The sequence below is a fragment of the Falco peregrinus genome, chromosome 5 (genome assembly GCF_023634155.1).
Source record: "Falco peregrinus isolate bFalPer1 chromosome 5, bFalPer1.pri, whole genome shotgun sequence".
Taxonomy (NCBI): Eukaryota; Metazoa; Chordata; class Aves; order Falconiformes; family Falconidae; genus Falco; species Falco peregrinus.
In genome coordinates, this window is record NC_073725.1 from 16,452,521 (window position 1) to 16,479,838 (window position 27,318).

Genomic DNA, 27,318 nt, shown 5'->3' on the forward strand with positions numbered 1-27,318 from the left:
TTTTTCTTTTTACTCCATCTAGTAGTTTATACTCTTGTTCTTTTGGCCTCTTGACACATTGCACTGGCTCCTTTTTGCTGTCTTGTTGCACTAAGAGTATGCTCTTGGTTGGCAGTTGTGTCCAGTTGTTGGCCGGGAGTCTCAGTGCTTGCTGTTATATGGTTATACATGCCTGCTGTATTTCAGTTTTTCCATTCCTTTCCTTTTATTCTTCCTGTAGTTGCACAAAGTACTGTAACAAAATTTTTCACTAGTTAACAGAAGTGGTTACGTGAGAATATTCTTCAAAACAGTGTGGTCTGTTAATCCCTACTTAATCTTTGGGCAGATTTCCTCCAAAGGTGGATGGCTCTCATGTAAGGAGGGGTATGTATGTGTCACCTGGGGTTGTATGGTGGTCTGTATCTCTCTTGCCTTTCTAATGTCATCACTTTTGTTTCATGTAATCAACTTGCTAATTGCTAAGCCCCATTCTCAATAAGGGACAGACCAAGGCCTATCTTCTCAGGAACAAGGCCAGCTTCATCAGCTTTTAATTTACACTATTCTAAGATGTGTTTCATTTGGACTATTACAATGTCCAATAAATGCTGAGGTTTGTTTGGCTGACTTCTGATTTATTTTCTGGTAGGTATGAAGAACTAACTGATTACATTTGCTGTCAAGTGATGTTACTTCCTAGATCCGTACTGAACTTTCATTGAAGGGATTTTTTTTTTATGTGCTCAGTAATGAATCTGATAAAATGCAAATGCCAAGTTAGAGAACATGAAGACAAACAACCAACTATTCAGTGATGTGTGGAGGACAACAGTAGTACTGGTGACAGGGATGCCAAAGATAAATGAGAGATGGAAGATATGAAATGTTAAAGCTCTTGTTTAAATAAATTAATAAATAATAAAAAAATTAAAGTTAAAAGTGCTTAAAGACATAGGGCCAGGCACTTAAAAGGTCTTCTGCTTTTCCTTTGTTTTTTTTGACAAGCAAAGGAAGTACTGCTGTTGGTCATAGTAGCTTAAATTTTGCTAAGATCATAGGCTCACTAGGCTCGCTTGAGGAGTAATCCCATGCTCTTGAAATCAAGGTATTTTTCTTATGGCTAGGAAGTGTGGACTCTTATTCCTAATTTGCCTGCTTTTTTTTTTTTTAAGTCCACTGGGTTTGGGTGTGCTTTGCTGTAAAAGTATTGAAAGTAGGACTTCCTCAAAAAATGACTATTTTTTAATGACTTACATAAATGTATGCGGTTTGCCAGACTGATCTATCAAAGTTATATACTTACTAGAAACTAAGCTTTCAAACATGTATGGATTTGTGCTCTGGAGTATTTAGAATGTGCATTTTGGTCCTTAAAAGCTCCCAGCTGGCTTTTGCTTCCAGACTTGAGCATGGCAGTAAGAGTTGGAATTAGGATCGTATTTTCCAACAGTTTAGTAAGTTGAAGCATTGGGTGCAAAGTGTTGGCATTCACCCAGTCTCCCCTTATGGATTCCTCACCATTTGTACTGGTGTAAGCAGCTGCAAAATGTATCACTGTAGAGAGATGGCACTACGTACTTGTTGAAAGTGCAGAATGCATGTGGCATATTTTGGTGTAGTAGTGAATCCTGTTATTGTTGTGTGGTTGGCAGATGTATTGTAGTCCTTTGGTGTTGGGCTCAGGCAGGCTATATGTATAGCTAATGGAGAGCACTTCACCATTTTAATTTTAATGCCATTGTACTTTCTATTGTGACAATCCAGAGACTTGTGTAGACTGTTCTCCATGTCTTTCAAGGCAGAAAGAGATTATATTGTGTAATTTTTTTTATTTTTTTTTTGTACACAGAATATACCCCAAAGGAGTTTTGGGATTGATTATGGCTGCAACTGCTTTGTCAAGGATGGGAGGCCTTTCCGTTACATCTCAGGTAGTATTCACTACTCACGGGTGCCCCAGTATTACTGGAAAGACCGCCTGTTGAAGATGAAGATGGCAGGACTTGATGCCATTCAAACGTAAGTAGCTGTTGACTTTCAAAGTGATTTGTAGTCCTGGGAGATGTATGAGTAGTAGTTAAGTGGAATGCTACCATTGTGACTTGGTTTATTAATTTTTAAGTAATAGGTGAGAAAGCTCTGGAGAAGTGAAGGGTGGATAGGGTGACCTCTTAACAGCATAGATGGACAACTGGGCAGGTTATAGCTAGCAGTCCACTTCCCTGCCGATAAGCAACACCTCTTGCTTCACAACCCAGGATGCAAATGTGACCTGAAATAAGTTGTTGGACTGTAAACTTTGGCAACTGAAAAACAGTTTTATATTGTGTTGGGTTGACCGTGGCAGGACACCAGGTGCCCACTAAAGCTGCTGTATCACTCCCCCTCCTCAACTGGACGAGGGAGCGAAAATACAACAAAGGGCTTGTGGGTCAAGATAAGGACAGGGAGATCACTCACCAGTTACTGTCACACGCAAAACAGACTTGACTTGGGGAAAAATTAATTTATTACCAATCAGATCAGAGTAAGATAATAAGAAAATAAAAACTGATTTTAAAACACCTTCCCCCTTATACCTCCCTTCTTCCCAGGCACAGCTTTATTCCTGAATTCCCTGCCTCCTCCCCCTAAGTGGTGCAGGGAGATGGGGAGCTGTGGTCAGTTTATTACACATTGTCTCTGCCACTCCTTCCTTCAGGGGGACGGCTCCTCTCACTCTTCCCATACTCTAGCATGGGGTCCCTCCCACGGGAGACAGCCCCCCACAACTTCTCCAATATGTGTCTTTCCCACTGGCTACTGTTCTTAGCAAACTGCTCCAGCATGGGTCCCTCCCACGGGGTGCAGCCCCTCAGGAACAGGCTGCTCCAGTGTGCGTCTCCACAGGGTCACAAGCCCGGCCAGCAACCCTGCTCTAGCCTCGGGCTTCTCACTCCATGGTTCCTGCCAGGAGCCTGCTGCAGCATGGGCTGCCCACACAGTCACAGCTTCCTTCAGGCATCCCCTGCTCCAGCATGGGTTCCTCCATGGGCTGCAGGTGGATATCTGCTCCACTGTTAACCTCCGTGGGCTGCAGGCGGATATCTGCTGGTGCCTGGAGCACCTCCTCCCCTCCTTCTGCACTGACCTGGTGTCTGCAGAGCTGTTGCTCTCACATAGTCTCACTCCTCTCCAGCTGCAATTGCACAGGTGTCAGAGGCACTACCATAATTGCTGATGGGCTTGGCCTTGGCCAGCAGCAGGTCTGTCTTGGAGCCGTCTGGCATTGGCTCTATCGGACATGGGGGAAGCTTCTGGTAGTTACTCAGAGAAGCCACCCCTGTAGCCCCCCTGCTATCAAACCCTGGCCATGCAAACCTAGTACATACGTGCTTTGCTTCTGCCAAGGGCATTGTAATCTCTGTTCAAAAGGCAGACGAGGTGAGAGGGGACAATGACCTCTTAATACAGCCTAAGTTGTATCACTCTAAAGTCTTGGAGATACTGGCAAAAGCTGCAGTAATGTTATTTCACCAGGAGTGTTTAAATTTAGAAAAATGGTTGGGAACTAGATGTACTTCTCTGAAAAAAAATAATACTGTTTAAACAGCTTTCAGTTGTGTGTACTGAACCTTTAGTCCATTTTTCTTGTCTTTCCTACCTGGTTGTATACATAATTACAACAGGTGAGGCACAGATTAAAAAAAAAAAAGGGAAGAGTGGTGAAGAAGTGTAAGGCATAGTCTTTTCAAGCAATGATTCTAATTCCCAAGCATGTTTGTTTTTCTTTCCTAAAGCATTAGAAGGCTTAGAGCTTCTCTTCAAAACAGCCTGCCTGTGTGCTATGGACTGCCAGGCAGTGTTGGCTCTGTAAGCCAGGTTACTTTGCTCAGCAGGAGTGTTGCACTATTTCTCCTTCTCCTGCCTTGAAATCAGTGTTTTGTTTGACCTGCAGATTGCACGGTTGCCTTGTGTACTTCTGGGTGTGATTAGTGAGGGTTAGACTGTGAAGAACAGATGGCAGGGAAAGAAAAGGAGTTGCCTTTTTTCCACCACCCCCCCAGATTTACCTCAATTTTTTGGTATGTCTTAAAACCCTTCCCAGTGTTGTGATGATGCAGTGACTTTTTGTTTGGTGTGTGTCTTTTGGGGTGGTTTTTGTTGTTTTCTAATCAAGCAAGTTCTGTCTTCCCTCACATCACATAAGAACAATGGGATTAAGTAACACATTTGTTCAGGACAGAGTTGCTGGAATTGCCCATGTAATTACTTTTATTGCAGCAAAAAAATAATTTCAAATGGCCCTGAAAATTATACCTTTTGATGTCTGGCTTGAAGATCAGCCTGGGTCCTGACAGTGGCTCTGCGACACATATGATCCATAGTGTCTCATACTTCCCTTATGTCTCTTGATTTATTTTCCTTCTTCTCCCAACACCCATATATTTTTGGTGCCCTCTGTTCATTTCCAGCTTCTTCAACTTGTTTCTTCCTTTTTTCTTTAATTGCCTGTTCATGTCTCTGTTGCATCACTGGTCTTTTGGGATAGGTATGTTTTCTTTCCCATTCACCCCATGACTGTTGTTTAATGGCAAAATTGCCTCAGGGCTGTGGTTTTTTTCCCCCTGTTGCTTTGTCCTTCTTTGTAATTTCCCAATAACTAGGGCTTCCCCCCCCCCCCCCCCCCCCCCCCCCCCCCCCGCCTTATTGAGATCTCCTCTGTGCTTTCCTGTTTTACAGTAGTGTCCTACCACTGTGCAGGATGGCGTGGGGATTGTCTTGGGTTGCAGGTTCAACTGGTCTCTGTCAGTTTTGGAAGAGCTGAGTTGTTTCTGTTTTGGCACGGAAGGCACAGTGCAGCTAGCAAGTGTTGCCCTGTGGTTATGTGGCCTGTGGGCTTAGGTGGTGTTGCTGGATCACCAATGGCAGAAAACAGGTTTTTTACAACATCCTTTTCTTTTTGTAGAGCAGACTGGCATTCTTTAACTTTCTCCCCCATCACTGCTTACCTTTGGATTTTTTTCTACAATGGTAAGAGATAGCTCTGAAATGTGTATCTTATAAGCAGCAAGTATCCCTGTGCCCTTGCATTTTCTACAAGGATCAAATACATGCATCTTCCCATTTGACACTGATCTCTCTCTTTCTCTCTTGACAATAAAAAAACCCACCCACCAACCCACCCGCCAAACCCCCTTTTGTTTTTCTTTAAAGTTTGCAGATAATCCAGTCTTACTGCTCTTGATTATTAAGATGAAACAATAAATTTTCATGTTACCCCAACAATTCTGCTGTGATTTTGATAAAAATGGAAATTGCTCTAGATGAGTAGTTGTGTTTTTGTTTTGTCGTCTTCTGCCTACTCTTTCCTAGATCAGTAACATTATCAAGGGACTGAGATAACAGTTATGTGAAGTCCTTCTGGAATGGGCAGCAGCACTGCCAGACCTTTTGGCAGAATATGGTAGCTGGACTCCCAACCTTGGAGACTGTGATTTTGCTGCTTGGGGTTTTTCCCATGAGACAAGGAAGGGTCTTGCTATAATTTGAAATATGGGAGCCTTCCTTGTTCTTTTCAGGGTGCTCTCAATGAGGTTTGCTACTTCAAGGGAAACAGGATCCTTTTATTATAGGATTGTCCTCATAAATACCTTATGGTCAAAGCAAGCCAGACCTGCTGCTCTTCCTGTTCTCTGCAGCCTCATTTCCAAAAGACTTGCTATGCTTTGATGCATCATTCAACTAATGACTGAGTCAGCACCTCAACTGGGACTCTTGAACGGGTGAAGTCAGTATATGTATATAACCATCTGCACCTGAAAACATCTTAAGCAATAACAGAATATGAGAAAACAGGTGACAGGAAGCTTGATCTTGCATTAAAGCTTAAGATATCAAGGCTTAAATCTTTCAAATAGTAGGTTGAAATTTGATGTGGTTGGTGTGACATGCCAGAAGATGATGGAGTACCACCGGGGAGCTTCACTCCTGACCTCAGCAAGTAGCACACAGAGGCACTGGTCATACAGGGGTAACTGTCCTTGTTTTCAGTTTCTGTACTGTCTGCCAAGGAGAAATGCATGCTATCAAAGACATCTGGAAAGGACTGGAAATTAGTGCTTTGGGTTTTTTGGTATGGAGAAGATAAACAATTAACCACTAGATGGGGCTAAATATTTACAGATCAGTGGAGAAGCTTCCTGTAAGAACTGGCAGTTACCTTACAAATCCATAGAAAGTTGGAGAATGTCGACCTTTTATTTGTTTTACTGTATTTGTTGACTAATGAGCAGATAAACCTGTAGAAAGTCCCTCTGAGAAAGAGCTGCTGTTAAAATATTAATTAAAAAATAAGCACAATTTACATTTTTTCTAAGGACTCATAAATGTGTGATTTAACTAGTGTGTATAAAATGCTACTCTATTATTTATGAAATTAGTACAAGCTATTTAAATTTACACTACTAAAAAAAACCCCACCTGGTATTACAGAGAGAGTTATGCTGTGTATTAAGGTTGTTAAAGTGGTTTTTTTTGCCATTTGACATCACTGAAATAGGAAAGCTGTGACTTTTAAGGAAAAGGAAGGGTATAGGATGAACCTTGGAAATTGTGTGTAAATGGAAAGTAAATGCTATTACTCAAATACAGAAGAAATACCACATTTCAGGTTGAAAAAAGAAATGTGGCATTCCTTTATAAATTAACTATTCTGTAGCTAAAGCAGTACAGAATTAACAACTGACTACAAATTTATATAATGGTATATAGAAATTATGCTTGCTAATAATAACAATTTTGAAGTAAAATTATTTAATTTATTATTTAATTAATGGCCTCAAATTATTTAAGGCCATTGCTAGCTGTACAAAATATACTGGGGGATTAAAGTGTATTAGTAACAAATTTATATCATGAATCATTCTGTAAGAAAGCATTTAGTGTGGTTTTTGTTTTTTTTTTTTTTCTTCAGTTTTTTCCCTTCTCCACAGAAACCTGCTTTTTTTCCTGGCCTTGTGGGGAAGCATGGGACATAGTTTAAAACTGTTTCTGGAAGAATTTTTCTATCTTCTTCCATCCTGAACATAAGGGAGCTGGATAAACCCTTTTGTCCTTACCTCAGACAATATTAGACCTTCAGACTTGTTTCTAGAACAAGTTTGTAAAACTCTCCAATGAGTATATATTTGTAACTAACAGGTTACAAGGTGTAGTTAAATTTCAGCTAGAAGTCTTTTCCCAGATTAACCTGTAACTTACTTATCAGTTATTTGTAATTTGTTTCGTTGCCTGAAGAGAAAGGAACATAAGCTGTTTCTGTTTTTCTGTAGTAGTATTTTAAACAGCGAGAAACAGTTATGAAGTTAATATCTAGTCATCTTTATTTAGCTCAAACAGGTGCAGCTCTCTGCTAGAAACATTTTTTCAGTGAATGAGTTGCTACATCAACATGCCTGGTAATTCCTCCCAGAAAGAGCTGTGTCTGTTATTGCAATGTCATGTTGGTGATTCAATGTCAGATGGTACTTTTCAGTGGAACCTGCAGATCCTTTTCCTATTAATACCACTTCTATATGTCTTATTTCTCATTTTGTATTTTGCCTTTTCCTTTGTAAGAGAGAATTAAAAAGTGCTAACTTGTCATTCCTTGTTGATGTCAGACCATATTGCTCATTAGTAAGGAGCACTTAGAATCCTCGTCATGTTCACTGACAGATTTGCAACTGCTCCCCATTTGCAAAGCATGCTGTGTATTACGTCACCCAAATGTCAGTAAAAGCTTGGGATATAGTTACATCTACCAAAGACACTTGGGATAATCCTCAAAATATCCCACTGCTTTCCCAGCAAATAGTGGGTTGTTCTTTGACGGTTAATTTTTATTCTGTGTTAATGTTATACCAACTAGCCTCTCTTTTTTTTTTTCCCTTTTCTGCTGTACAGTGCTCCTATGAGCAAAGTACCAAACCCCCTGCTAAGTCAGGATACATAACCTTTTTTCCTTTTCTTTAATCCTTTAGGTAAATTTTCCTGTGAACAAATGGAGTTAGGTTTATCTGTCCTTGACAAGTCCATACTCACATATATATATAAAACTTGAAGTAATTCTCTTTGTCTAAGCAATAGTTTTGGAAACAACGTAGTTGTTACAGCTTAGAGAAAACTAAAATTATTCTGCAGTGATAACTTGGGTAATGGTATATGAAACAAGGAAAGCAAGCACAATATGATACTCTGGTATTAGTTTATTTGGGGTAGGTTGGTCATTCATTCATTTAAAATATTTTTCTACTTTATCTACTTTCATCTTAGTTGTCAGCGATCACTTTACTGCTCTGCTTGAAATTTAGACAAATGCACAAAACCAAATGAACGGTGAATGTATTTTCACATTGTTCATATATTCATTAAATGCACATTTCATATATTCATTAAATTCAACTTTAGTTTGATTTACAAATGAGTCAATTGTGTGCTTTGGAAACATTAGAGCAGGTTGAGAAAGAAATAAAATACACTATGTAAATGGGAAATTTGCATTTTGATGCCTAAGTGTGTTCCTTTGACTCCATCCTGGCATACGAATTTTAAGCTTCATATTTTCAAACAGAGGCTTAAGATTTTGGCCTTTGTGAGGCTATAATATTAACTAAAGTTGCTGAAAGATTGTAATTTTTGTATTTGAATCTCAGACATGCATACATGTGAACATGGCCATTTCAGTAGTGTGCTCATGTGAAGGTTCCTGTTTTTCTTGCTTATTAAAAGCAGTGTTTTCTGCACTTTCTTTCCCTCTTGGGTAGTTATTACAAAATTAACTCTGGAGCATGTAAACAAATGCAGACGGTAAGAATAGTGTTGCCTGAGAGGATCTTTGCTTGACTAACCACAGTTTTGGTTTTAAAATTTTTTTTCTCAAATTTGTTCTCCCTGGAACAGTGGCAACAGTTCTCTAAGAGGGATTACAAACCCATGTGCAAAAAAATAAATGCATGGAGAATGAGTTTCCCATTCTTTTGAATCCTTGCTCAGGCTGTACTCATCCCTAATTTTAATGTCTGTCTGTGCTACGGCCGCCACTTAGTACTATACCAAGCCAAAACTCTCAGGGTTGTCAAGCAGGGGCCTTAAGCTACAACACCTACGCGTGGCAGTTGGTAGATAACATGTTTCTTTGTTGTCTTGCAACCAAGCAAATTATTTTTATCTTTTGTGAGATGTTCTGTGTTGAGGCTGTGGTTTCCTAAGTCCTGGAAGTAGGACAGAGGTGTTCTTTTAAATGGTTATCTGCTTGTTTGGCAGCTTTGTTTACTTGGTTGAAATGAAGTTTTCCTTTGTCCAGGCTCTTGGGCAACTTAGCATCTTTTAACTTCACAGTTCCAGAACCTGCATTGCTCCCGGTCAGTAAAAACTTTCAGGACCTAGATGCAATATCATTTGAGGCTTGGACGTTTTTAAGTTCTTTGTTAGCGGCAGCAGCGCTGTGGACCTGTCAGCCTGGTTGGCATTCCTTGTGCAAGCTGGATGATCCATTTGCAAAGGGTCGCGTGCTGTTTTGGGCAAATTCATTCCTGACCACCTCTTTTATGAGTGGTTTACAGTATCCACCTTTTCACAAACCTCCCACCACTATACAACTGGCAGCTGACTTGCTAACATCAAAACTGTTAACTATTTAAATTTTGGAACAGACATCATGGGTTCAAAATGGCACTAACAACACCTGTTCTTGCATTGATATGTACTCGTGCAGACATAGCTGCAAAGTACTAAGCCTTATTTCAGTATTAATTTTAACACCTTCTGTCATAAGTAGTACCTCACAGAAGAAAGGCTCTGGAGTTATTCTGCTTTTTTACTGATCTGAAGACCAGTTCAGCATTACAGTCTCTGGGCCATGTAGTGCAAACAGCTGTTATTTGGAGTTCTGGGTTAGTCTCAGTTTCCTAATGGAAGGTGATCTTCTCTCTTCATAGGTATGTGCCATGGAACTACCACGAACCCCAGCTGGGCGTGTATGACTTTTCTGGTGACAAAGATCTGGAGTATTTCCTGCAACTTGCTAAAGACACTGGTTTGCTGGTTATCCTGAGAGCTGGGCCTTACATCTGTGCAGAATGGGACATGGTACACCCTTTTGTAACAGTTATTTCTAGGGAATGCAAGTATTTTTGTCTTAAAGTAGACACACATACTTGGTATATATTTGAACAAGGCTCTTGGTTTAACTTATTAAATTCCATGCCTCCTAAGTGACTTCTTGTAACATTTGGTTATTTGGTATTCTTTTTTCATTGGGAATTGTTACTTGTAGAAAACCAGTCTTAAGGTCTCAGTGTATGTTTTGATAAAAGGCTAAATTTTTCTTATGTTCCATGGAAATGGTCACTGAAATGATTCCCTTTCTTTTCCCAGGGAGGCCTTCCTGCATGGCTGTTGGAGAAGAAATCTATCGTTCTCAGGTCTTCTGATCCAGGTAGAGGCATCAAGAAAGACTAGCAAAAATGCACTTTAGCAGCAAGGCAACTTGCTGTTTGAAGCCATTACTAGATAATTCGTATTTCAGCTTAAGTTATCTTGTGAGTAGAATTTTCAGTACTTTTAATTAAAAGTGTGCATTCGAAGTATACAGAATGAACAAAGTAGGGTAGAAAGTTTCCAGAGTATTGACAAATTTCATGAAAATTGGTGCCAAGAAAGAAGTCATTATCACCACTGATGGAAAAGAAGGTAGCGCTCAGCTTTGAGGTTTTTGGTTTTGCAACAGCCAACTGGCCACTCATTGTGGGGGTCCCTCTTGACTGGTCAGTGTACATGTAATTCCAGAACTAGTTGTAGCATTCTTATGTGCTACCTGGTCATGGACCAGACATGGAGGGGTGAGATGAGACAGGAGAATAATGTGGTTATTGGAGTGCATATTAGGGAACAAAGTTATATATCATATCTGACTTCAGTTCTGCTTTTTGTGAGATAAATTATCTATTTAAAAAAATACTACATATAGCAACATTCACATTTATTTTTCTGTTTAAATGTATTAGGACAACATGTGTGAGACATATTGAAGTGTCTCTGATGATTTTCAAAGTTCATCAGTACTTAAATATTTTATTTTTTAGTAAACTGTACTGGAAGCTGACATTTTAAAACAAATATAAGAACACATCAGTTCATTAAATGCTGTTCTCTTATACTTCACATATTTAGAACAGTAGGTAAAAACTACCCATACATAATTTAAAACAAAAAAAAGTAGAAAAAAACAGAAACAGTTGTGAAAGATTTATACTTTGTGTATCTCAGATTACCTGGCAGCAGTAGAGAAATGGATGGGTGTCCTTTTGCCAAAGATGAGGCCTCACCTCTATCAAAATGGGGGTCCAATCATCATGGTGCAGGTAACTTCCTGAAAATCAAACGGACCTGAGCTTATATTGCTCTTGCAGACACTCCATGGGTGTTGGGTGGTAATGTCACAGGTGTTCCTTAACAGTTTCAGGTAGCTGCAAGTTTCTGATAAAATCCCGTATCCTAAAGAACAGAATGCACTGTTTCCAGAATTCAGAGTGTACTTGTCTTCTCTATCAAAGTTGTTTCCCACAACTATAGTAAGCAATAGAGGAAACTTGTGGAACTTTTTAGATCTGAGTTTCATGCCAGTTCTCACATAAATACAAAACTAGAACTGCCTGAAATCTTCTGACAGGAAAAAGAGGAATAAGGATACTTGCAAATAGAAGCAAAAGCAGTATGGAGTAAGCCTAAAACTTGTGATGAAAATGGCATCAAAATTTAGACATTTAAGTTCTTAACACCTACATTAAGTTGTGAATGTTTCAGGACACAACATTGTGTGTTCATGGTGAGTACCTGCTCTCTTAAGCGCCTTCTAGATGTGCAGTGGTGATTGTTCCATATTCTTAGTATTGGACCATAATACAAGCTTTGTTTTAATTTTTTTAAAACTGCCGGTTGGCACAGGATGGGATAGGAGACCCTTCTTATAATATGCCCAAGATAATTTTTCTTGAATAATGTATTATGTCTATCGAGCAAAAGCACTGGGCAGAAATTCTTTGACCGAAATAAGATGCTTATAACAGAATTTTCAGAAGTGACCTTCAGATGTGTTTGGCATTGGATCTAGAGCTTGAAAGTCCATCCCCTTGGGAAAGGGGCAAGATGTGTACCTATTGGTGGTAATGGAGTTGTCTTCCTCTCAGTCCTTTGAGTCTATTGCAGGGCTTCGCTGCTCATGTGAGCCCCTTGTAGGTGTCTCTGTTCTGGCACTCTTAATTTTGCTGCTGTTTTGATCATGTCACAACCTGTTCTATAGTTTTATTGTTCTGCTTGAGATGTGGGTCATAGCTCTCCATTTATTAATAGAAGCTTCTGTGTTTTTATCACTGTTGTGAAGTAGCTAGGGTAGGGATTTTTATGTGGAGGGTGATTTTGTGGGAAAATGATTTGCCTCCACACAATGGTTGTTCTGTAAGGTACAGGTGAGAGGAATGAGTGCCTAGAAGTGTTTTCTCTTAGTCCTCAGATCTGGAGTTAAAATGACATTTTCAGCATTGCTGTCAAAGGAAGGTGAGGGTTGGATTTGGGCTTTCCATTTTTGGTATCAGATGCAGACTGAAGTTGGCTACTGTTTTACTGACTTGCTTCTACTGTACAGGTAGAGAATGAGTATGGAAGCTACTTCACTTGTGACTATGACTATCTGCGTTCCCTTCTGAAGCTCTTTCGCCAGCATCTTGGGGATGAGGTGGTGCTGTTCACAACTGATGGTGCAAGCCAATTTTACTTGAAATGTGGAGCTCTTCAGGGTCTTTATGCAACAGTGGACTTTGGCCCAGGTTAGAGACCATTGTTTGTTACCAAATAATTCTGTTGTGTTTGTGGCATGACAAACTGACTTTGGCTGCTTGACAAACCTGACAGCTTCATTTAAATGCTGTAGTAGGCACTTATGTATATTTGATGTACTCTTAAATGTACAAGAATCACCCACAGGTACCCAGTTAGAGAACGGTAATCACTTCATCACATCATGAAATGGTGAATTAACAATTTACACTGCTCAAAGTGCGTATCTCCTAAAAATTCTCAGTAATAGTTGCCATTGATTCCATTGATTATTTTTTTTAATATATTTTTTGATGTTGAGTTTTTTGGTTTGGGGGTTTGATGTTTTTTGGGTTTTTTAGTGTCCTCTTGTCTGTCCCAGAATCCAGCTCTCAGTTCATTTCTTTTTAAGCCAGTGGTTTACTGGAAAAAAATTTACTGTTGAAGATCATCATTAGAAGTGTGCACACTGCCACAATTTGCAGTGATACAGGCCTGAAGAATGGCTAAGCAACTGTAATGTGTACAGAAAGTGCTGTTTTGATAGGAGAGTTAATGATGTTCATACACTGCATGGGCTTGGCATAATAGGCTTAAGGCACAAAAAACAAACTCCAAGATAATCTTTCCATATTTTTTTGTATGTTATTTTCTCTACAGTCAAATACGTGTTCTTAGCAGGAATCTATTTTCTTAACAGTAGATGGAAATTGTGAACTCAGTCATGTGTACCGTTTATGAGATGGTGAGCTGCTCTTGAATGTAGTTATTTCCAGCCCTATGGCTTAAGCCATTAGGAGTGATCAGAAGTGAAGCTTCTCTGAGATTCCCTGGCTTCTGTCTTCCCCATAGTCTTGGTGCCGAATCCCCAGACCTGTACTGTCCAATGATCAAGTAGGAGTTCTGAAAAATCTCAAACTTTATGGTGCCAAGCTGTCATTCCTGAGAAGAGTCAGGTTTTCAGAAGATGTATCTCAAAAGCAAAGACATGCATACATACATGTATGTATATATTTCAAATAAGTTCTGCAACTTGAACACTGGAATCAAAGAAAACAGTGTTTGTCTGCATTTTTGTTAAGTGTTGGAAGGGAGATAAGACACCTATTTCAGTAAAATGAAGGACCGAAAAAGTCATGGATGTAGCAACTCAGTCTTATTTCTGTCTGCTTATAGGTGGCAATGTCACAGCAGCATTTTTAGCTCAAAGAGGCAGCGAACCTATGGGCCCTTTGGTATGTCTTTTCACTTAAATTTCTTCTATCATTTGTAATCTTGCAATGGTTAATAAGAGGGGAGTTAACAACAGGGTGTTGGACAATTTTAGGGACATGTTTACGAAGGCATAATTTACAAGTCAGAAAAACTGCACAGAGGTGCTTCTGTGTGTGTTTGGCAAATCCACATTAACTGCTGTTCTGCAAATACTGTTTCAGTCTGAGAAGGTATTAATTTTGTTTCAGTATTTTTCCTTGTGAAGACAAATGTTTACAAAGCAGCGGAAACAGCAAGTATGATTAGATGAGTTAGTGAGGTGCATGTGTAGGTGGAAGTTAGAAGCAAAATTAAAAGGGCAGGTTCGAAGTTGCTTCCTGTTTTCAGCTACCCTAGAGGTTTTACACAAGCTATAATGGGATGTGAGATCACTGGAAGCTATTTTGACAAAGGGAGAAGGCCAGTGTAGGGTACAAGATTACCTCTGTGCTATGAAATTATTTAGAATGCAATTTGAGTATTTGAAAGGTTTATTTTTCATTACATCTAGTCTACATATGCTATTCTGCAGCGAATGTGTTGGTTCCACCATTTATTTGAATCCCAAGCGGGTGGAACACGTATGTGTTGACAAGTTCCAAGGAAATCCATGCTCTTTGGTGCTTAGGCAATTATTTTCAGTGTCCTTATAAAATTGTTGAAACAATCCTTTAATTCCTTTGACAAGAAATCTGCTGAAAAGGACTGACTTAGCGTATGGCTCAAATGAGTCAAGGTGCCTTTTTTCCTTTCCTTCTAAAGTTAGTAACCTTAAATCACATCGTGTTCTGTTTTTGTTCCCTCTTCATGTTTTCCCTTCCTCTTTTGTGCTTCCTCCTTTCAGGTTAATTCTGAGTTTTATACTGGATGGTTGGATCACTGGGGGCACCATCATTCTGTTGTGCCTGCACAAACTATAGCTAAAACACTTAATGAAATCCTGGCACGTGGTGCTAACGTTAACCTGTAAGTGTTATTTTTATTTTTTGTTTCCCGATTCAGCAAAACCTGATTTAAGTGGATGGCTTTTTTTCCTTTTTAGGTACATGTTTGTAGGTGGAACTAACTTTGCCTATTGGAATGGTAAGAAATTGTTTAGATGATATAATGATGTAGGGGAGCTCTTTATGAATTAGGTAGTAATGTATCCTGTAAAAGAATAAGCTATGCTTGCTTTCACCTGACAGAAGATGACTGGCTAGCTGTTCTGTCTGTTGCCCCCATGTTGTACTAAATACATATAGTATTTATCTTTTCAAAGGGTACTTCTGTTTCACTCAGTACTGTGAAACAGTGGAAACATGGATATATTTGTTTCTCTTCAGAATATTTCTGAAGACTGTATAACGGAGTGGTATGAGCTCAGGGCATTGTCTTCCATCAGGAATGGGTTTCTTTATGCCAAATACCAAGGCCTACATTGAATCTAAAATTAGCGAAGTCTGACTGTGATTGGAAAGAATTCTGAAAGTTGATACCTTTGGAAAAAAAACAACTGTTCTACTGTTTCTGTTTTTTCCCCTCCCTTAGGTGCTAATATGCCCTATATGCCACAGCCCACTAGTTATGACTATGATGCTCCACTGAGTGAAGCGGGGGATCTGACAGAAAAATATTTTGCCTTGAGGGAAGTAATTGGAATGGTGAGTGTCCCCAGGACATGTTTAGAATGGTTCTTTGGAACATCCCTGGTGTGCTGCAAACTCTCTTGTTCTTGTGTTGGCATAAGTTACTTGTGAATTTACTATTTTCTGCAGGTAAAGGAAATGAAGTCGAACAAGGCATTAAGGCCAGCCTATCTGCTTGTTGTTACAAAAGGGGAAAGATCTTGCACCTCTCTGGCTATCCTTTCTGTCCCAAGGGCTCACGCCTTCCTTTTAGAGAGGGGATACAGGTGCAGGTCTGACACTGAAATGATTCAGCTCTGCTTTTTTCCTGTGTGTGTTTTCTTTCAGCTGAAGGTTAGTAAGCTGAATCGGCTCGCTTGGTCAGCTGAGAGGCAGTGCTGGCACAAGGGGAGCAGAAGGACGCAGGCAGGTTTTGGCTGGGAGTAGAGATGGAGGAGTGGGCAGAGCTTTTCCCTTGCAGCATCAATCAGCTGTTCAGTCAGTTCTGGCTCATCGCTTGATATCAACCTGATATGCACTGCAGCTTAATGCTTTGGCTGGCTGTGTCACAAGCTTCATGTTGCGGTTTTGGGCCTCTGAGAAGGAGCGTGCTTATCCAAATGAACACATCTTGGTTTTGTGATGCCACAAACTGTAGCTAATGGGTGGGACCAGCTTTGCTTTGCACACTGGAGATCAAAGTGAAACATGGAACCTGTATCTGGATTTTGAATAGCCTTACATTGGAGGCTGTTCATATGAGGCTTAAAACAGATCCCATAGGAATCCCTAGGCTCAGGATTGTATGTGCTCTCCTGTTGCATGCCAGCAACATTCCTATTCACTAGAAGACATTTTTTTTAATGGGAGTAGATCTCCCAGAAGTGTATTATGCTTTCTCTAGGGTTGAGCACGCTTTTATCTCTGTACCTGTGGAAGGCCTGCTGTGGATTTTCTTCAGTTTCTCTGCTATCCCTAAGCTTTCGGTTGGTGGCATAATTTTGATAGCCTTTCAAGGCAAGCCTCCTGTCTTGATACAGCTTTACTCACCAGAGAAATTCCCAGATGTCCTTGTTTTGAGTGGTTTTCTTCAAGGCAAGATCACTATCTGAAATGTAAGTAGTTTGTAGTGCAGTGAGAGAGCCTTGATAAGATCTGACGTGTTCAGTATAACCTAAGGTGTTTTGGGTCATGGTACAGCTTTTTTTGGTGTGGTTTGTTTATCTCATACCTTCCATATCCATAGGATCTCAGTTAAGTTTTCCTGTCTCTGCTGTGGGTTCTAAACCTGTAACATTTTATCTACTCAGTTGCAGTTTGAGGTGGAACAGATGAAAGGCAATTAAGTTGCTGTGCTACAAAGCTAACACATTATAATCTTCCTTTACTGTTTCTTACAGTTAATGTAATAAAGAAGGGTTTCAGTCTACAACTTTTTTCAGTTGGTGACAGCATTCTCTAATTTTTCCTGTTTAGCCTGAAACTTCTTACTTTTGACTTCTTGTCTTGGGGGAATATAGTTTTTCTTTTCTTTAAGCCTGAATATCTTTCTTATTTTCAAACACAGAAAGAAATGAACTTGTTACTGGGAATATAAATCAGGCTTTCATCAGTCCATAGTTGACATTTGACAGGAAGGCAATTATACTGCTCTGATCTGTTGTGGGTTTTTTTTTAAAAGACCAACTATACACTCCCCACCCACACCTCCTTAATGCAGAGTTGAGCTTTTGAGAGTGAGTTTTATGCTGGATATACTATGTGTAAGCCCAGAAAATCATGCCTTGTGCTAAAACTTTCAAGCTGAAATCAAAGTAAAATCTCTTTAAGAAAAATGCCCTTTCAGCCCCTCACCAAATTTATTTTAAAGAAAACCTAGGAGCTGCCAAAGTAAGCACTCAGAAGTCATCGAATGTGCAGATTAAGTTAGCCTTCACAATGGTGGTCATTTGTGCAAGTGTATTAAAATGTAGGCTTAGATTGTTTGATCACATGGGTATCTAGTCTGCAGTTTTTTCTCTGTAGCATGCAGTTAAGGCCATGTTCGGTAAATGAAACAGATGAGAAGAGTGGACGTTACAGGAAACAAGTAATGGCAGGAAAGGGAGAAGGGGGATGATGGCAGGGACAAAATAAGGTTGTAGGCTCAGGAGGCGGCTAGGGTATGGGGCAGAAAGCCACTGTCTAGACTTGCCACTCCTCAAAGGTGTCCAAGAAGGTGGTGGACATCCTTTACCTCTTCTCCCTGCTGATCTCTGGTGGTTTCTCCTAGAAGTAAAGAAGTAAACAGAAATAGCCTGGCAGTCAGAGTGTTTCCTTGTCATGCTTCCCTGTGACTGGTGGGGAAGTGGTCTAGACCAGGACCAGAGGGAAGCTAACCAGTGGACCTCAAGGGTTTGTGGAGCTGTGGAGAAGGCTGTGGAGGTCTCAAGGCCTGTCCTCAAAGAAACCATCCCAGGCAGTAATAGATTAGCAGGTGGTGGTGGAGTATAGTAAAACTGAAAGGAAAGGCACAAGAGGCTAATAATTCCCATGTAGAAGTGCTGCTAATGAAGGGTCAGGTGGAAATACTGCCCTACAGACTTGGAAACATTAAGTTGAGCTCCCGTGGGCTGGGGAGCTGGCTGCAAGAGGGTTGTAAAAGACAGTAACACAAGCTCTTAGCCACAGGAGGGCTCCAAGGGCACTGTGATTCTTCGGCAGCTTGTTTATTCGATATGCTTTTTATGGTTACAAGTTGAATGGTCATTAAAATTGTTATCATATGTGATCAAGTCAGGTTTGTTTTTGTTTTTTTTTTAACCCCCCCCCCCTCAGACTAGATGCAGCACTAATCCTTTAGCACAGTCATATTACCTGCTTTTAACCAAAGTTCTGCTTTTGTAAGTTATGAAGTTAAAAGTGAGAATTCAATTAAAGCATGCTTGTATTTCTTTCATGTGTTTTTGTTTTGGTTTTTTTTCTCCTCCTTCCCTTTCTAGTATAAGCAGTTACCAGAAGGTCTTATCCCTCCAACAACACCCAAATTTGCATATGGGAAGGTTCGCTTGCAGAAGGTAAATTAATATCTATAATATGCTGGGTATCTTTCCATAATGCTATATGTTTGCTTTTTCCAAAAAATGTTCATGAGGGTGTCATGACAGTATCTGGATATCATACAAAATAAAGAGGGAAACCTTGAAAGCAAACTTTCAGGAAGGAAGGAGCAGAGCTTGAGAGTTAAGAATCATGCCCGTGGTGGAAAATGAGAAAATGTTTGTAATCTCAATATAAGAAGATAATTTTTACAATATGTAGTATATGCCTGAAGTTTTACTTAATTGAAATTGAATTATTATTAACACAATAGAATCATGATTGTCCAGGATAACTCATGTATGAGTAACATAGATGGGGGACTGCTAGCATGACAGCTATGAACAAAGAGTATTTTTGTAGCTAGTGATGCCTCTGAAGTGGAAGCAGCCGGTAGGCTATACATACCTTTTAAATACTTCTGGGTGTTTCAGTTCCGAATATGGGACATTATCAATAAATTTGAAAGTCTTATTGATAAAGTTTCTTACAAGTTTTGTGAAAATCTGTAGCTGATGAGAGAAATTTAATAAGTCTCCTGCGGAGAGAAGAGCATGCAGAACCTAGCATGCAGAACCCAACTTTGCTATATCCTGTCTTGACAACAGTGGTATGCACATGAGTAGTTGGGGTTTGTCTGTGGCACCATTGTTTTAGGACCAGGGACAATCTTCTGTGAAATATGATTGAGAACTGGGATCTTTCAGTGAGTGTACAGGATGATTTAAGTGGGGATGGAAGAGACAACAGGTATGAACTTGGCTATATTAATTCTTCTGGGCGGAGACATGTTGTTTTGAGATGAAGGATTACCGTAGTTGGTGTACTGGTTACTGTAGCTCATAATGCTTTTATTTTATGTTTTGTAATTTTAATTTCACAGCCATCTTTCCCATCAGTGATGTGTCTGATCTGTTACGCACTGCAGCTGAAGCATTGCAAAATTTGGTAGTGATAAGCCTTTACAGGTGTTTTCAAGTCATCCCACTCAAGTGGGCAGAAATACTTTTTGTATAAAAGTGATTTGCCAGTGAAGGTGAAACAGATCTATATCATTTTCCACAACCTTTGAGTATCTTCAGACCTTTTCGGGCAGGTTTTGCCATATAAGCCAGTTCACAGAAACCTCATATTTGGTACTGACTAATTATATACAGTTATCAGTATGCCTGCCACTTCTGCTGCTGTCACAGGTTGCCAGCATTTGGGAACCTAGCAATTAGATTTTGACTCTTCCATAGTCTCATGGTTCATGGCTCTCAGATAAAGCTGTCCAATATCAGTAGAACTATGAACTTTCTCTTTCATGCCTTGAAGAGATGAAAGCTACAGGGTGCCTGGTGAATGTGCTTAGCTATGGACTAGTGACCCAGCCTCCAGGCAGTGATGGCGTTACCCTTTGTATACTTATGGCCTCCTTTTGCTTTCTTGTTCTTGGCTAGAGTTGACATAAGCTTATTTTGAAAGTCCCTTTAGATCTATAGCTGTATGCTTCTTGTGGTTTAGTCCTGGTAGGCAGCGAAGCACCACACAGCTGCTTGCTCACTCTCCACCAGTGGAATGGGGGAGAGAACTGGAAAGGTACAAGTGCAAAACCTGGTGGGTTGAGATAAGGACGGTTTAATAGATAAAGGAAAACCTGCATGCACAAGTAAAGCAAAATAAGGAATTAATTCGTTGCTTCCCGTCAGCATGCAGGTGTTCAGCCACTTGCAGGAAAGCAGAGCTCCATCATGTGTAATGGTTATTTGGCAAGACAAATGCCATGAGTCTGGACATCTGCCTCTCTTCCTGCTTTTTCCCCAAGCTTTTATTGCTGAGCATGACATCATGTGGTATGGAATATCCCTTTGGTCAGTTGGGGGTGATCAGCTGTCCCAGCTGTGTCCCCTCCCAACTTCTTGTGCACCCCCAGCCTAATTGCTGGTGGAGCGGTCTGGGGAGCAGAAAAGGCCTTGACTCTGTGTGAGCACTGCTCAGCAGTAGCTAAAATGTCCCTGTGTTATCAACGCTGTTTTTGGCACAATTCCAAACTGTAGTCCATACAAGGTACTATGAAGAAATTTAGCTCTATCCCAGCCTAAACCAATACTATACTGAGGGAACTGCATGTGTGTAGAAGATTCATGCTGACTTCTGTCACATATGGCATTTGGCACAGTGATTTACATCTTAATATTTCAGCACTGCTGACTTTCACGTATGTTTTGCAAAAATTCTGTACTTCTGTTACTGAAGCAGCCTCAGCAGTTTATATTGCTGTGAATGCTTTTATCGGTTTTAGATTATATTGAATGCCTGATTTTTTTTTTTTACTGGTTTTTTTCTCAAGCATTTGGAAGTAAATCTGCATTTGAGAAATATTTTGAATGTCTGATATGTAATAACCACTGAACAGCGACAACAATTCTGGTGAAACAGACCGACATTTTGCATGAATAATATGAGTGCAATTATTTTTTTTGAACTTGTAACACACTAGGCATATTGTGTGCATCTTGACTAACTTGAAATTGACAGTGGAATTTGAGAAAGAACTGTAGATGACTATAAAACTATAATCACAGCAGGAAATAGCAGGTGGCAACAAAAGACAATTTAATTGTACACATGTAAGTCCATATTCAGCAAGATACTTACGCATGCGCCTAGCCTAAACCTTGCTCCCAGTCTCACCGAAGTCAGTTCAGCTACTTATTTGTGACACTGAATTACAGCCTTAGGGTTTCTAAAATAATTTGAGACTGAATAGGGTAAATTTGTTTTGGATAGTTCTTGATGGAATCAAGTTGTATCCCTACTTAGCTCAGAAGGATTCCAGAGTAACTCACTGGAAATCAATGGCAAAATTTAGATAACATAGAAGTTTTGTGATATTTGTCCAGAGCAGTTGTGTGTGTTTATAGAACTTACGTGAGAAACTCCTGGGTTTATTCCCATTAATAAAGGGTCACTTTATTTTTAGGAATGCATAGCAAATCTAGCACATCTGGATTTTTAAAACGTTGCTCCACATGTAGCATGTTTCTTCCAGTGTTCATCAGTTCTCTGTACTGTATTGTATTAATAACTTGTACGTAAGGATGGTGTAAAGGCTTAAGATTTCTTTGCTTTCTGGACTGACACAGCTAGCTGACTAGGCAAGCTGTTATATTTGGATTGAAATTTACTGACCTTCACATATCTGCTTTTTCTATGCTGCAGGTGGGTACAGTGGTGGAGGTTCTTGACAGGCTGTCATCTGCTGGGCCAGTGAAAAGCACTTACCCATTAACCTTCGTTGAGCTAAAGCAGGTGAGGATTCCTTCAGTAGGCACTTGGCAGTAATTTTTTAAAGTTTGTTCGAATGACCCTCTGTGATATTACTTTTCTTATGTCCAGTGTCTTACACCTTATCTCAGCACAGAAGTAATAGTATTATAAATGTGTCCGGGAATTTTGCACTGGAGACCTTTCCTATTCTACAGTGCTTCTATTTTACACCCGAGGTTTTCCTCTTTCCATAAATGTTGATATCTGTGCTGTCCAGGCTTTCACCTTTATCTCTCTGAAGTCTTGATTTTCAGGTTCATAAGAGACATTTTTAATCCATCTTTTTCTTCACTATTGATTTTCTTTATTCTGTTTTTTCTTTGCCTCTCTCCACCTGCTATTAGAGTGAGCACAGTGGCTGAGATGCTGCTTTCTCATACAAGTCATAGGGCCTGGAGATTGGGAAATGCAAGCTATTTGACACTTCTGTGGGCCTCCTACTTATTTGTATTCCCTTTTTTTAACTACATGCATGGCAAAGCAAGAGAATGCATTGAGAGAAACCCTTAAGAAGAAACCTCTTGGAGTTGCTGCAGCCCACTGTCAAGGTCATTCACCCCACTGGCTGAGATAGGAAAAATACCTTTCTCTTCATTTTCCTGTGGCATCTGCTGACTTCTGCTCTCCCATTTTCCCTCTCTGTCAGTCTATGCATCAGTTCCCCGGTCAATTTTGGTGACTTCATTTTCCTTCACAAAGTTCTTTCCCTTGCTGCTGAGGGGCTCTGCCTTTCTGTTAAGGTTGCATGGTTCCTTGATAGCTTTTGTGCTGAATTTAGAAGAGACTGGAGCATGGGTGCTATTTACTACTCTGAGAGAATGTGATGCAGCTGGGGGATGGGGAAGAGGAAGAGGCAGATTAGCAGATGCCTGGGATATGGTGTTAGTCAAGTAGGGGTTCAAAGCTCACATTTCTCCTTTCCAAGTCACTACTAGAGAGGTATGAGAGAAGCTGCAGGTAGTATGTTGTGGCTGGATGTAATTTCTAGTGGTCTTTCTTTTGTCATCTGGCCTTCCTACCCTTAGTAGTCTGCTTAAGAAAGCTTCTGAAAGAACAGGGCAGCCAGCAAAGCTTCCTAGCATTTTTTTTTTCTTTCCCTCCCTTGCCCTGCCCTCTGCCACTTTTCTGGGCACCTTGTTGCAAATTTAATGCAAATATAATAATTACAGCAGAATAGAAATGGTTTACTCTCACTTATTCCTGCCAGGGTGTTCTGGTTTTGGCTGGGATAATTTTCTTCCTAGTAGCTGTGTCATTTGGAATTAGGATGAAAATAACATTTACGCACTGATGTTTTAGTTGTTGCTGGACAGTGCTTACACTGAGTCAACGGCTTTTCAGCTTCTCATGCTGCCCTGCCAGTGAGGAGGCTGGGGGTGCCCAAAAAGCTGGAAGGGGACGCAGCCAGGACAGCTGACCCAAACTGTCCAAAGGGATGTTCCATACTCTATGATGCCAGGCTGAACAGTGAAACTGGGGGGATTTGGCTGGGGAGTGTCAGCTGATGCTCGGGGACTGGCTCGGCATCGGTCAGCAGGTGGTGACCAATTGTGTTGTGCATCACTTGTTTTGTATATGTTTATATCATTATTATTATTTTCTCTTCATTTTCTGTCCTATTAAACTGTTTTTATCTCAATGCACGAGTTTCACCTTTCTTTCAGTTCTCTCCCCCATCCCACTGGGGGGGAGTGAGCAAAGAAACATGTGGTGTTTGACTGCCTGCTGGATTAAACCACGACAGTCCCTTTTGCCTATATCCACCCCTTATTATTGGAAAGTGTGGGACCTGGGCATGGCGTAGATGGTATAGAATAAGGGGTCAGCTGTTCAGCAACAACTAAAACATCAGTGTGTTATCAATGTTGTTCTCATCAGAAATCTAAAACACAGCACTACACCAGCTACTCTATCCTAGCTGAAACCAGAGCACAGGGTTATGTTCTAATCAAAGTCTAGAAGATAAATGGTTTTGTGGCTACTGAGCAAAAGAGGCAACGAATGCATTTTCTGACTTTTTAAATTTGTGTTTCACTTTGTGATGTGAACAGATTCAATGACTATGACTTTTTTTTTCCTTTCCTGATGGGGAACTTAATGAAAAAGTATTCTGAAATGTTCCTGACGTAAATCAGGTAGTTTTAAAAATAGATAATGTCGATTTGATGAATATGTCAATTTATGGGCACTGGGTGACAAGTGCACTTTCAAGTTTGATACATAAACTCAGTAATGAGGGGATCTTCCAGCTATCTTCTTATTGATTTTAATGAAGAAATAATAGCGTTGGTCATTAACTGCTTTGCTTTTATTGAGGAAATATCTTCATATCCAAGGCCCTTGTCTTTTAAAGTTACTTAAATGTTCTAATGAAAGATTTTAAAACGGAAACTTTGTGGAATTTACACCCATTGCTTAAAGGTCAAAGTGAATTCTCATCTGAAGCTGTTATGAGTGATAGATGCTATCTGAAGTGAATGAAAGTTAACATTTCAGCGTCAGCGTGCAGGCAGGAATGTGGGATATTTCTAATTCATTACCTGAACTGAAGCCACGGAATGACTTCATTCATTAATCTGTTTGGGGCTTTTTTATTTCTTTTCTTTTCTTAGTATTTTGGGTTTGTGCTGTACAGAACTACGCTTCCAAAAAACTGTACGGAGCCAACACAGCTGTCTTCACCTTTAAACGGAGTCCATGATCGTGCCTATGTCTCTGTTGATGGGGTAAACATTGTTTGCTGGAATTCTTTTCTGTCATGAATTACCTTCACAAAAAGTCACGGTTATAGTCTGCCGCCTTTTCTCCTTTCACCGGTTTACCAAATGAACTTTATTAGATAATCTTATTTAATCAGGTGAAGGAAGTAAGGAAGTATACAGTTGATCATTCTAAATGTTCATATTTGTATTTCAGAAAATATGACTATCTGTTATTTCTAAGGAAATTGTAATTGTTTCCATTTTTGAGATATTTGAATGTTGATACGCATTCATGACTTAAGTGAAAAAAACCCCATAAAACCCTAGATTTACTTGCAGGTTTATGAAATACGTTAATGATATATGTACTTGGTGGCTTTCTACAGTCTTTTCATAGATTTTTTTTTTTTCTTTTTTTTTCTCTCCTTTGAGGGTGGGGGAAGTGGAAGCTTGAACCTGTGTCTTACCTTATGAAACTGGCTTCTGACCACAAGTTTAAAAAAAAACCAAACCAGCTTTTTGTACAGGATGTGAATTTTACCTTTCTTCCCTTAAGCAGGGTTTTGTTCCTACTTAATGAGAATTAATATCAATTCACAGACTTTGATAGGCTATTTTTTAATTTATCTTTGACCTTTGCTTACTGTCATCACCTGTGTCCAGGCCAAGCTCTCCTTTTCTTATGTTGTAGGCATGTCAATAAATAAAACTAAATATTGTTGTGAGCTTAGCTGGAAGATGAAGATCCTTTTAATCACTGATACTGCCCAAGTCTTTTCAGTCATTAGACTAAATTTGAGAACTTGCTTTTTGTGAATCAGGTGCATAAAAACCCACTAGGATTCTAACAGTTGATTGAGTTAATTGAAATCAGATAAGGAAAGAGATGGTGTCATTTAGACAAATGCTGCCTATTGGCACATCCAGTTGATGTAGTAAAATGTAAATATTGAAATGTGAATATTGACATAGCAGCTGTGTGAGTGTGCTTGCATGCAAGAGGAGGAAAAGAAAATAAATGTTTTTACATTTTTTGTTTCCTTTATCCTCTTTCTTTACTTCAAGGAAGTTGAAGAGACAAATAACAGAGTTCTGTTGGTTTTTTATGGTTATTGTTTTCTTCCTCTTGGTGTATTTCATATAGGTTCCTCAAGGTGTCCTTGAGAGGGAGAAGTCACTTATGATAAATATAACTGGGAAGGCTGGAGCAAATCTGGATGTCTTGGTAGAGAATATGGGCAGAGTCAACTTTGGTAGATACAATAATGACTTTAAGGTAAGTAAAATTGAGTTAGTGGATTGTGGTGGTTTTTCCTCTTTGCCACAGGTTAAAAAGAAAGTGGTGGGTTAGAAAGAGCAAAAAGATCAGGATTACACAGCTGTAACTTTGCCACAAAATATAACTACTCACTAGTTTTCATTTGAGTTTTTCCAGTCACCAAAATCGATGTGGAATTAAAAACTGACAGACATCTCTTAAATTTTTTTTTGTGGTTCACTTATTTTGTCAGCCAGATTGTCGCCCACAAGACTTTCAGGTTGAGTTGAGCCTGTAGCTAACATTTTAAATTGTGCAAAGCTGTTTGGGTAAACTCCAGTAATGGATTGGAAATCAGTCTAGATCTTGGTCGTACTTCAAGGCTTGTGAATCCTGGAGTTGCGTGTGTATATGTACCAATGTGTGTATGTATACACTTTTGTGTATCTCTCCATGTCCCGTTGCATTTGCCAGCAGCATACCCTTGCAGTGTTTTCAGTGTGGCTAGGAAAGGCTGTCTCACGAGCGCTTTACCAAGCAAAATTGCCAGTTCAGATTTGGACCGTTAGGTGTTACAGGTAATTATCAGCAAGTTTCCAAATGCTTCTTTGGGATTGTCACCTCCCTGCATGAGTGCCTGTGGTGGGTTGACCTTGGCTGGCCCACCAAGCCACTCTACCACTCCTCCATCAACAGGACAGGAGAGGAAATACAATGAAGGGTTCAAGGTAAGGACAAGGAGATCACCCAGCAATTACTGTCGTGAGCACAGCTTGGGGAAATTGATTTATTGCCAGTTAAACAGAGTAGGATAGTAAGAAATAAGAACAAATCTTAACACCTTCCCCCATGCCTCCCTTCTTCCCAGGCTCAACCCTCACTCCTGTACCTTCTCCCCTAAGCAGCACAGTGGGATGGGGAATGGGGATGTGGTCAGTTGATAGCATTTTGTGCCATGCTCCTTCTTCCTCGCATTCTTCTGCTGCTCCAGTGTGGATCCCACCCACAGGAGACAGTCCATGAAATTTCTCCAATGTGGGTCCTTCTTATGGGCTGCATGGGCTTTAGCATGGGTCCCATCCACAGGGTGCAGTCCTTCAGAAACAGGCTGCTCCAGTGTGGGTTCCCCACAGGTTCACAGGTCCTGCCAGGAGCCTGCTCCAGTGCGGGCTCTGCACAGACTCCTGCTTTGTCCAGGGCACATGCACCTGCTCTGGTGTGCCATCCTCCACAAACTGCAGGGTAGATATTTGCTCCACCTTGGACCTCCATGGGCTGCAGGGAGACAACC

At 40.1% G+C, this 27,318-nt stretch overlaps 1 protein-coding gene across 1 annotated transcript in view; it reads left to right on the forward strand.

Annotated features, from left to right (window-relative positions):
* GLB1 (galactosidase beta 1) overlaps positions 1-27,318 on the forward strand; it is a 46,597-nt gene that overhangs the window by 9,621 nt on the left and 9,658 nt on the right. The window contains exons 2-14 of the mRNA XM_055806888.1: positions 1,832-2,001; positions 9,942-10,092; positions 10,381-10,441; positions 11,272-11,366; positions 12,647-12,827; positions 13,993-14,051; positions 14,915-15,036; positions 15,113-15,153; positions 15,601-15,713; positions 18,659-18,733; positions 21,960-22,049; positions 24,680-24,793; positions 25,914-26,045. Coding sequence (XP_055662863.1) covers positions 1,832-2,001; positions 9,942-10,092; positions 10,381-10,441; positions 11,272-11,366; positions 12,647-12,827; positions 13,993-14,051; positions 14,915-15,036; positions 15,113-15,153; positions 15,601-15,713; positions 18,659-18,733; positions 21,960-22,049; positions 24,680-24,793; positions 25,914-26,045 — 1,404 coding nt within the window. The remainder of the gene's footprint in view (positions 1-1,831; positions 2,002-9,941; positions 10,093-10,380; positions 10,442-11,271; positions 11,367-12,646; positions 12,828-13,992; positions 14,052-14,914; positions 15,037-15,112; positions 15,154-15,600; positions 15,714-18,658; positions 18,734-21,959; positions 22,050-24,679; positions 24,794-25,913; positions 26,046-27,318) is intronic.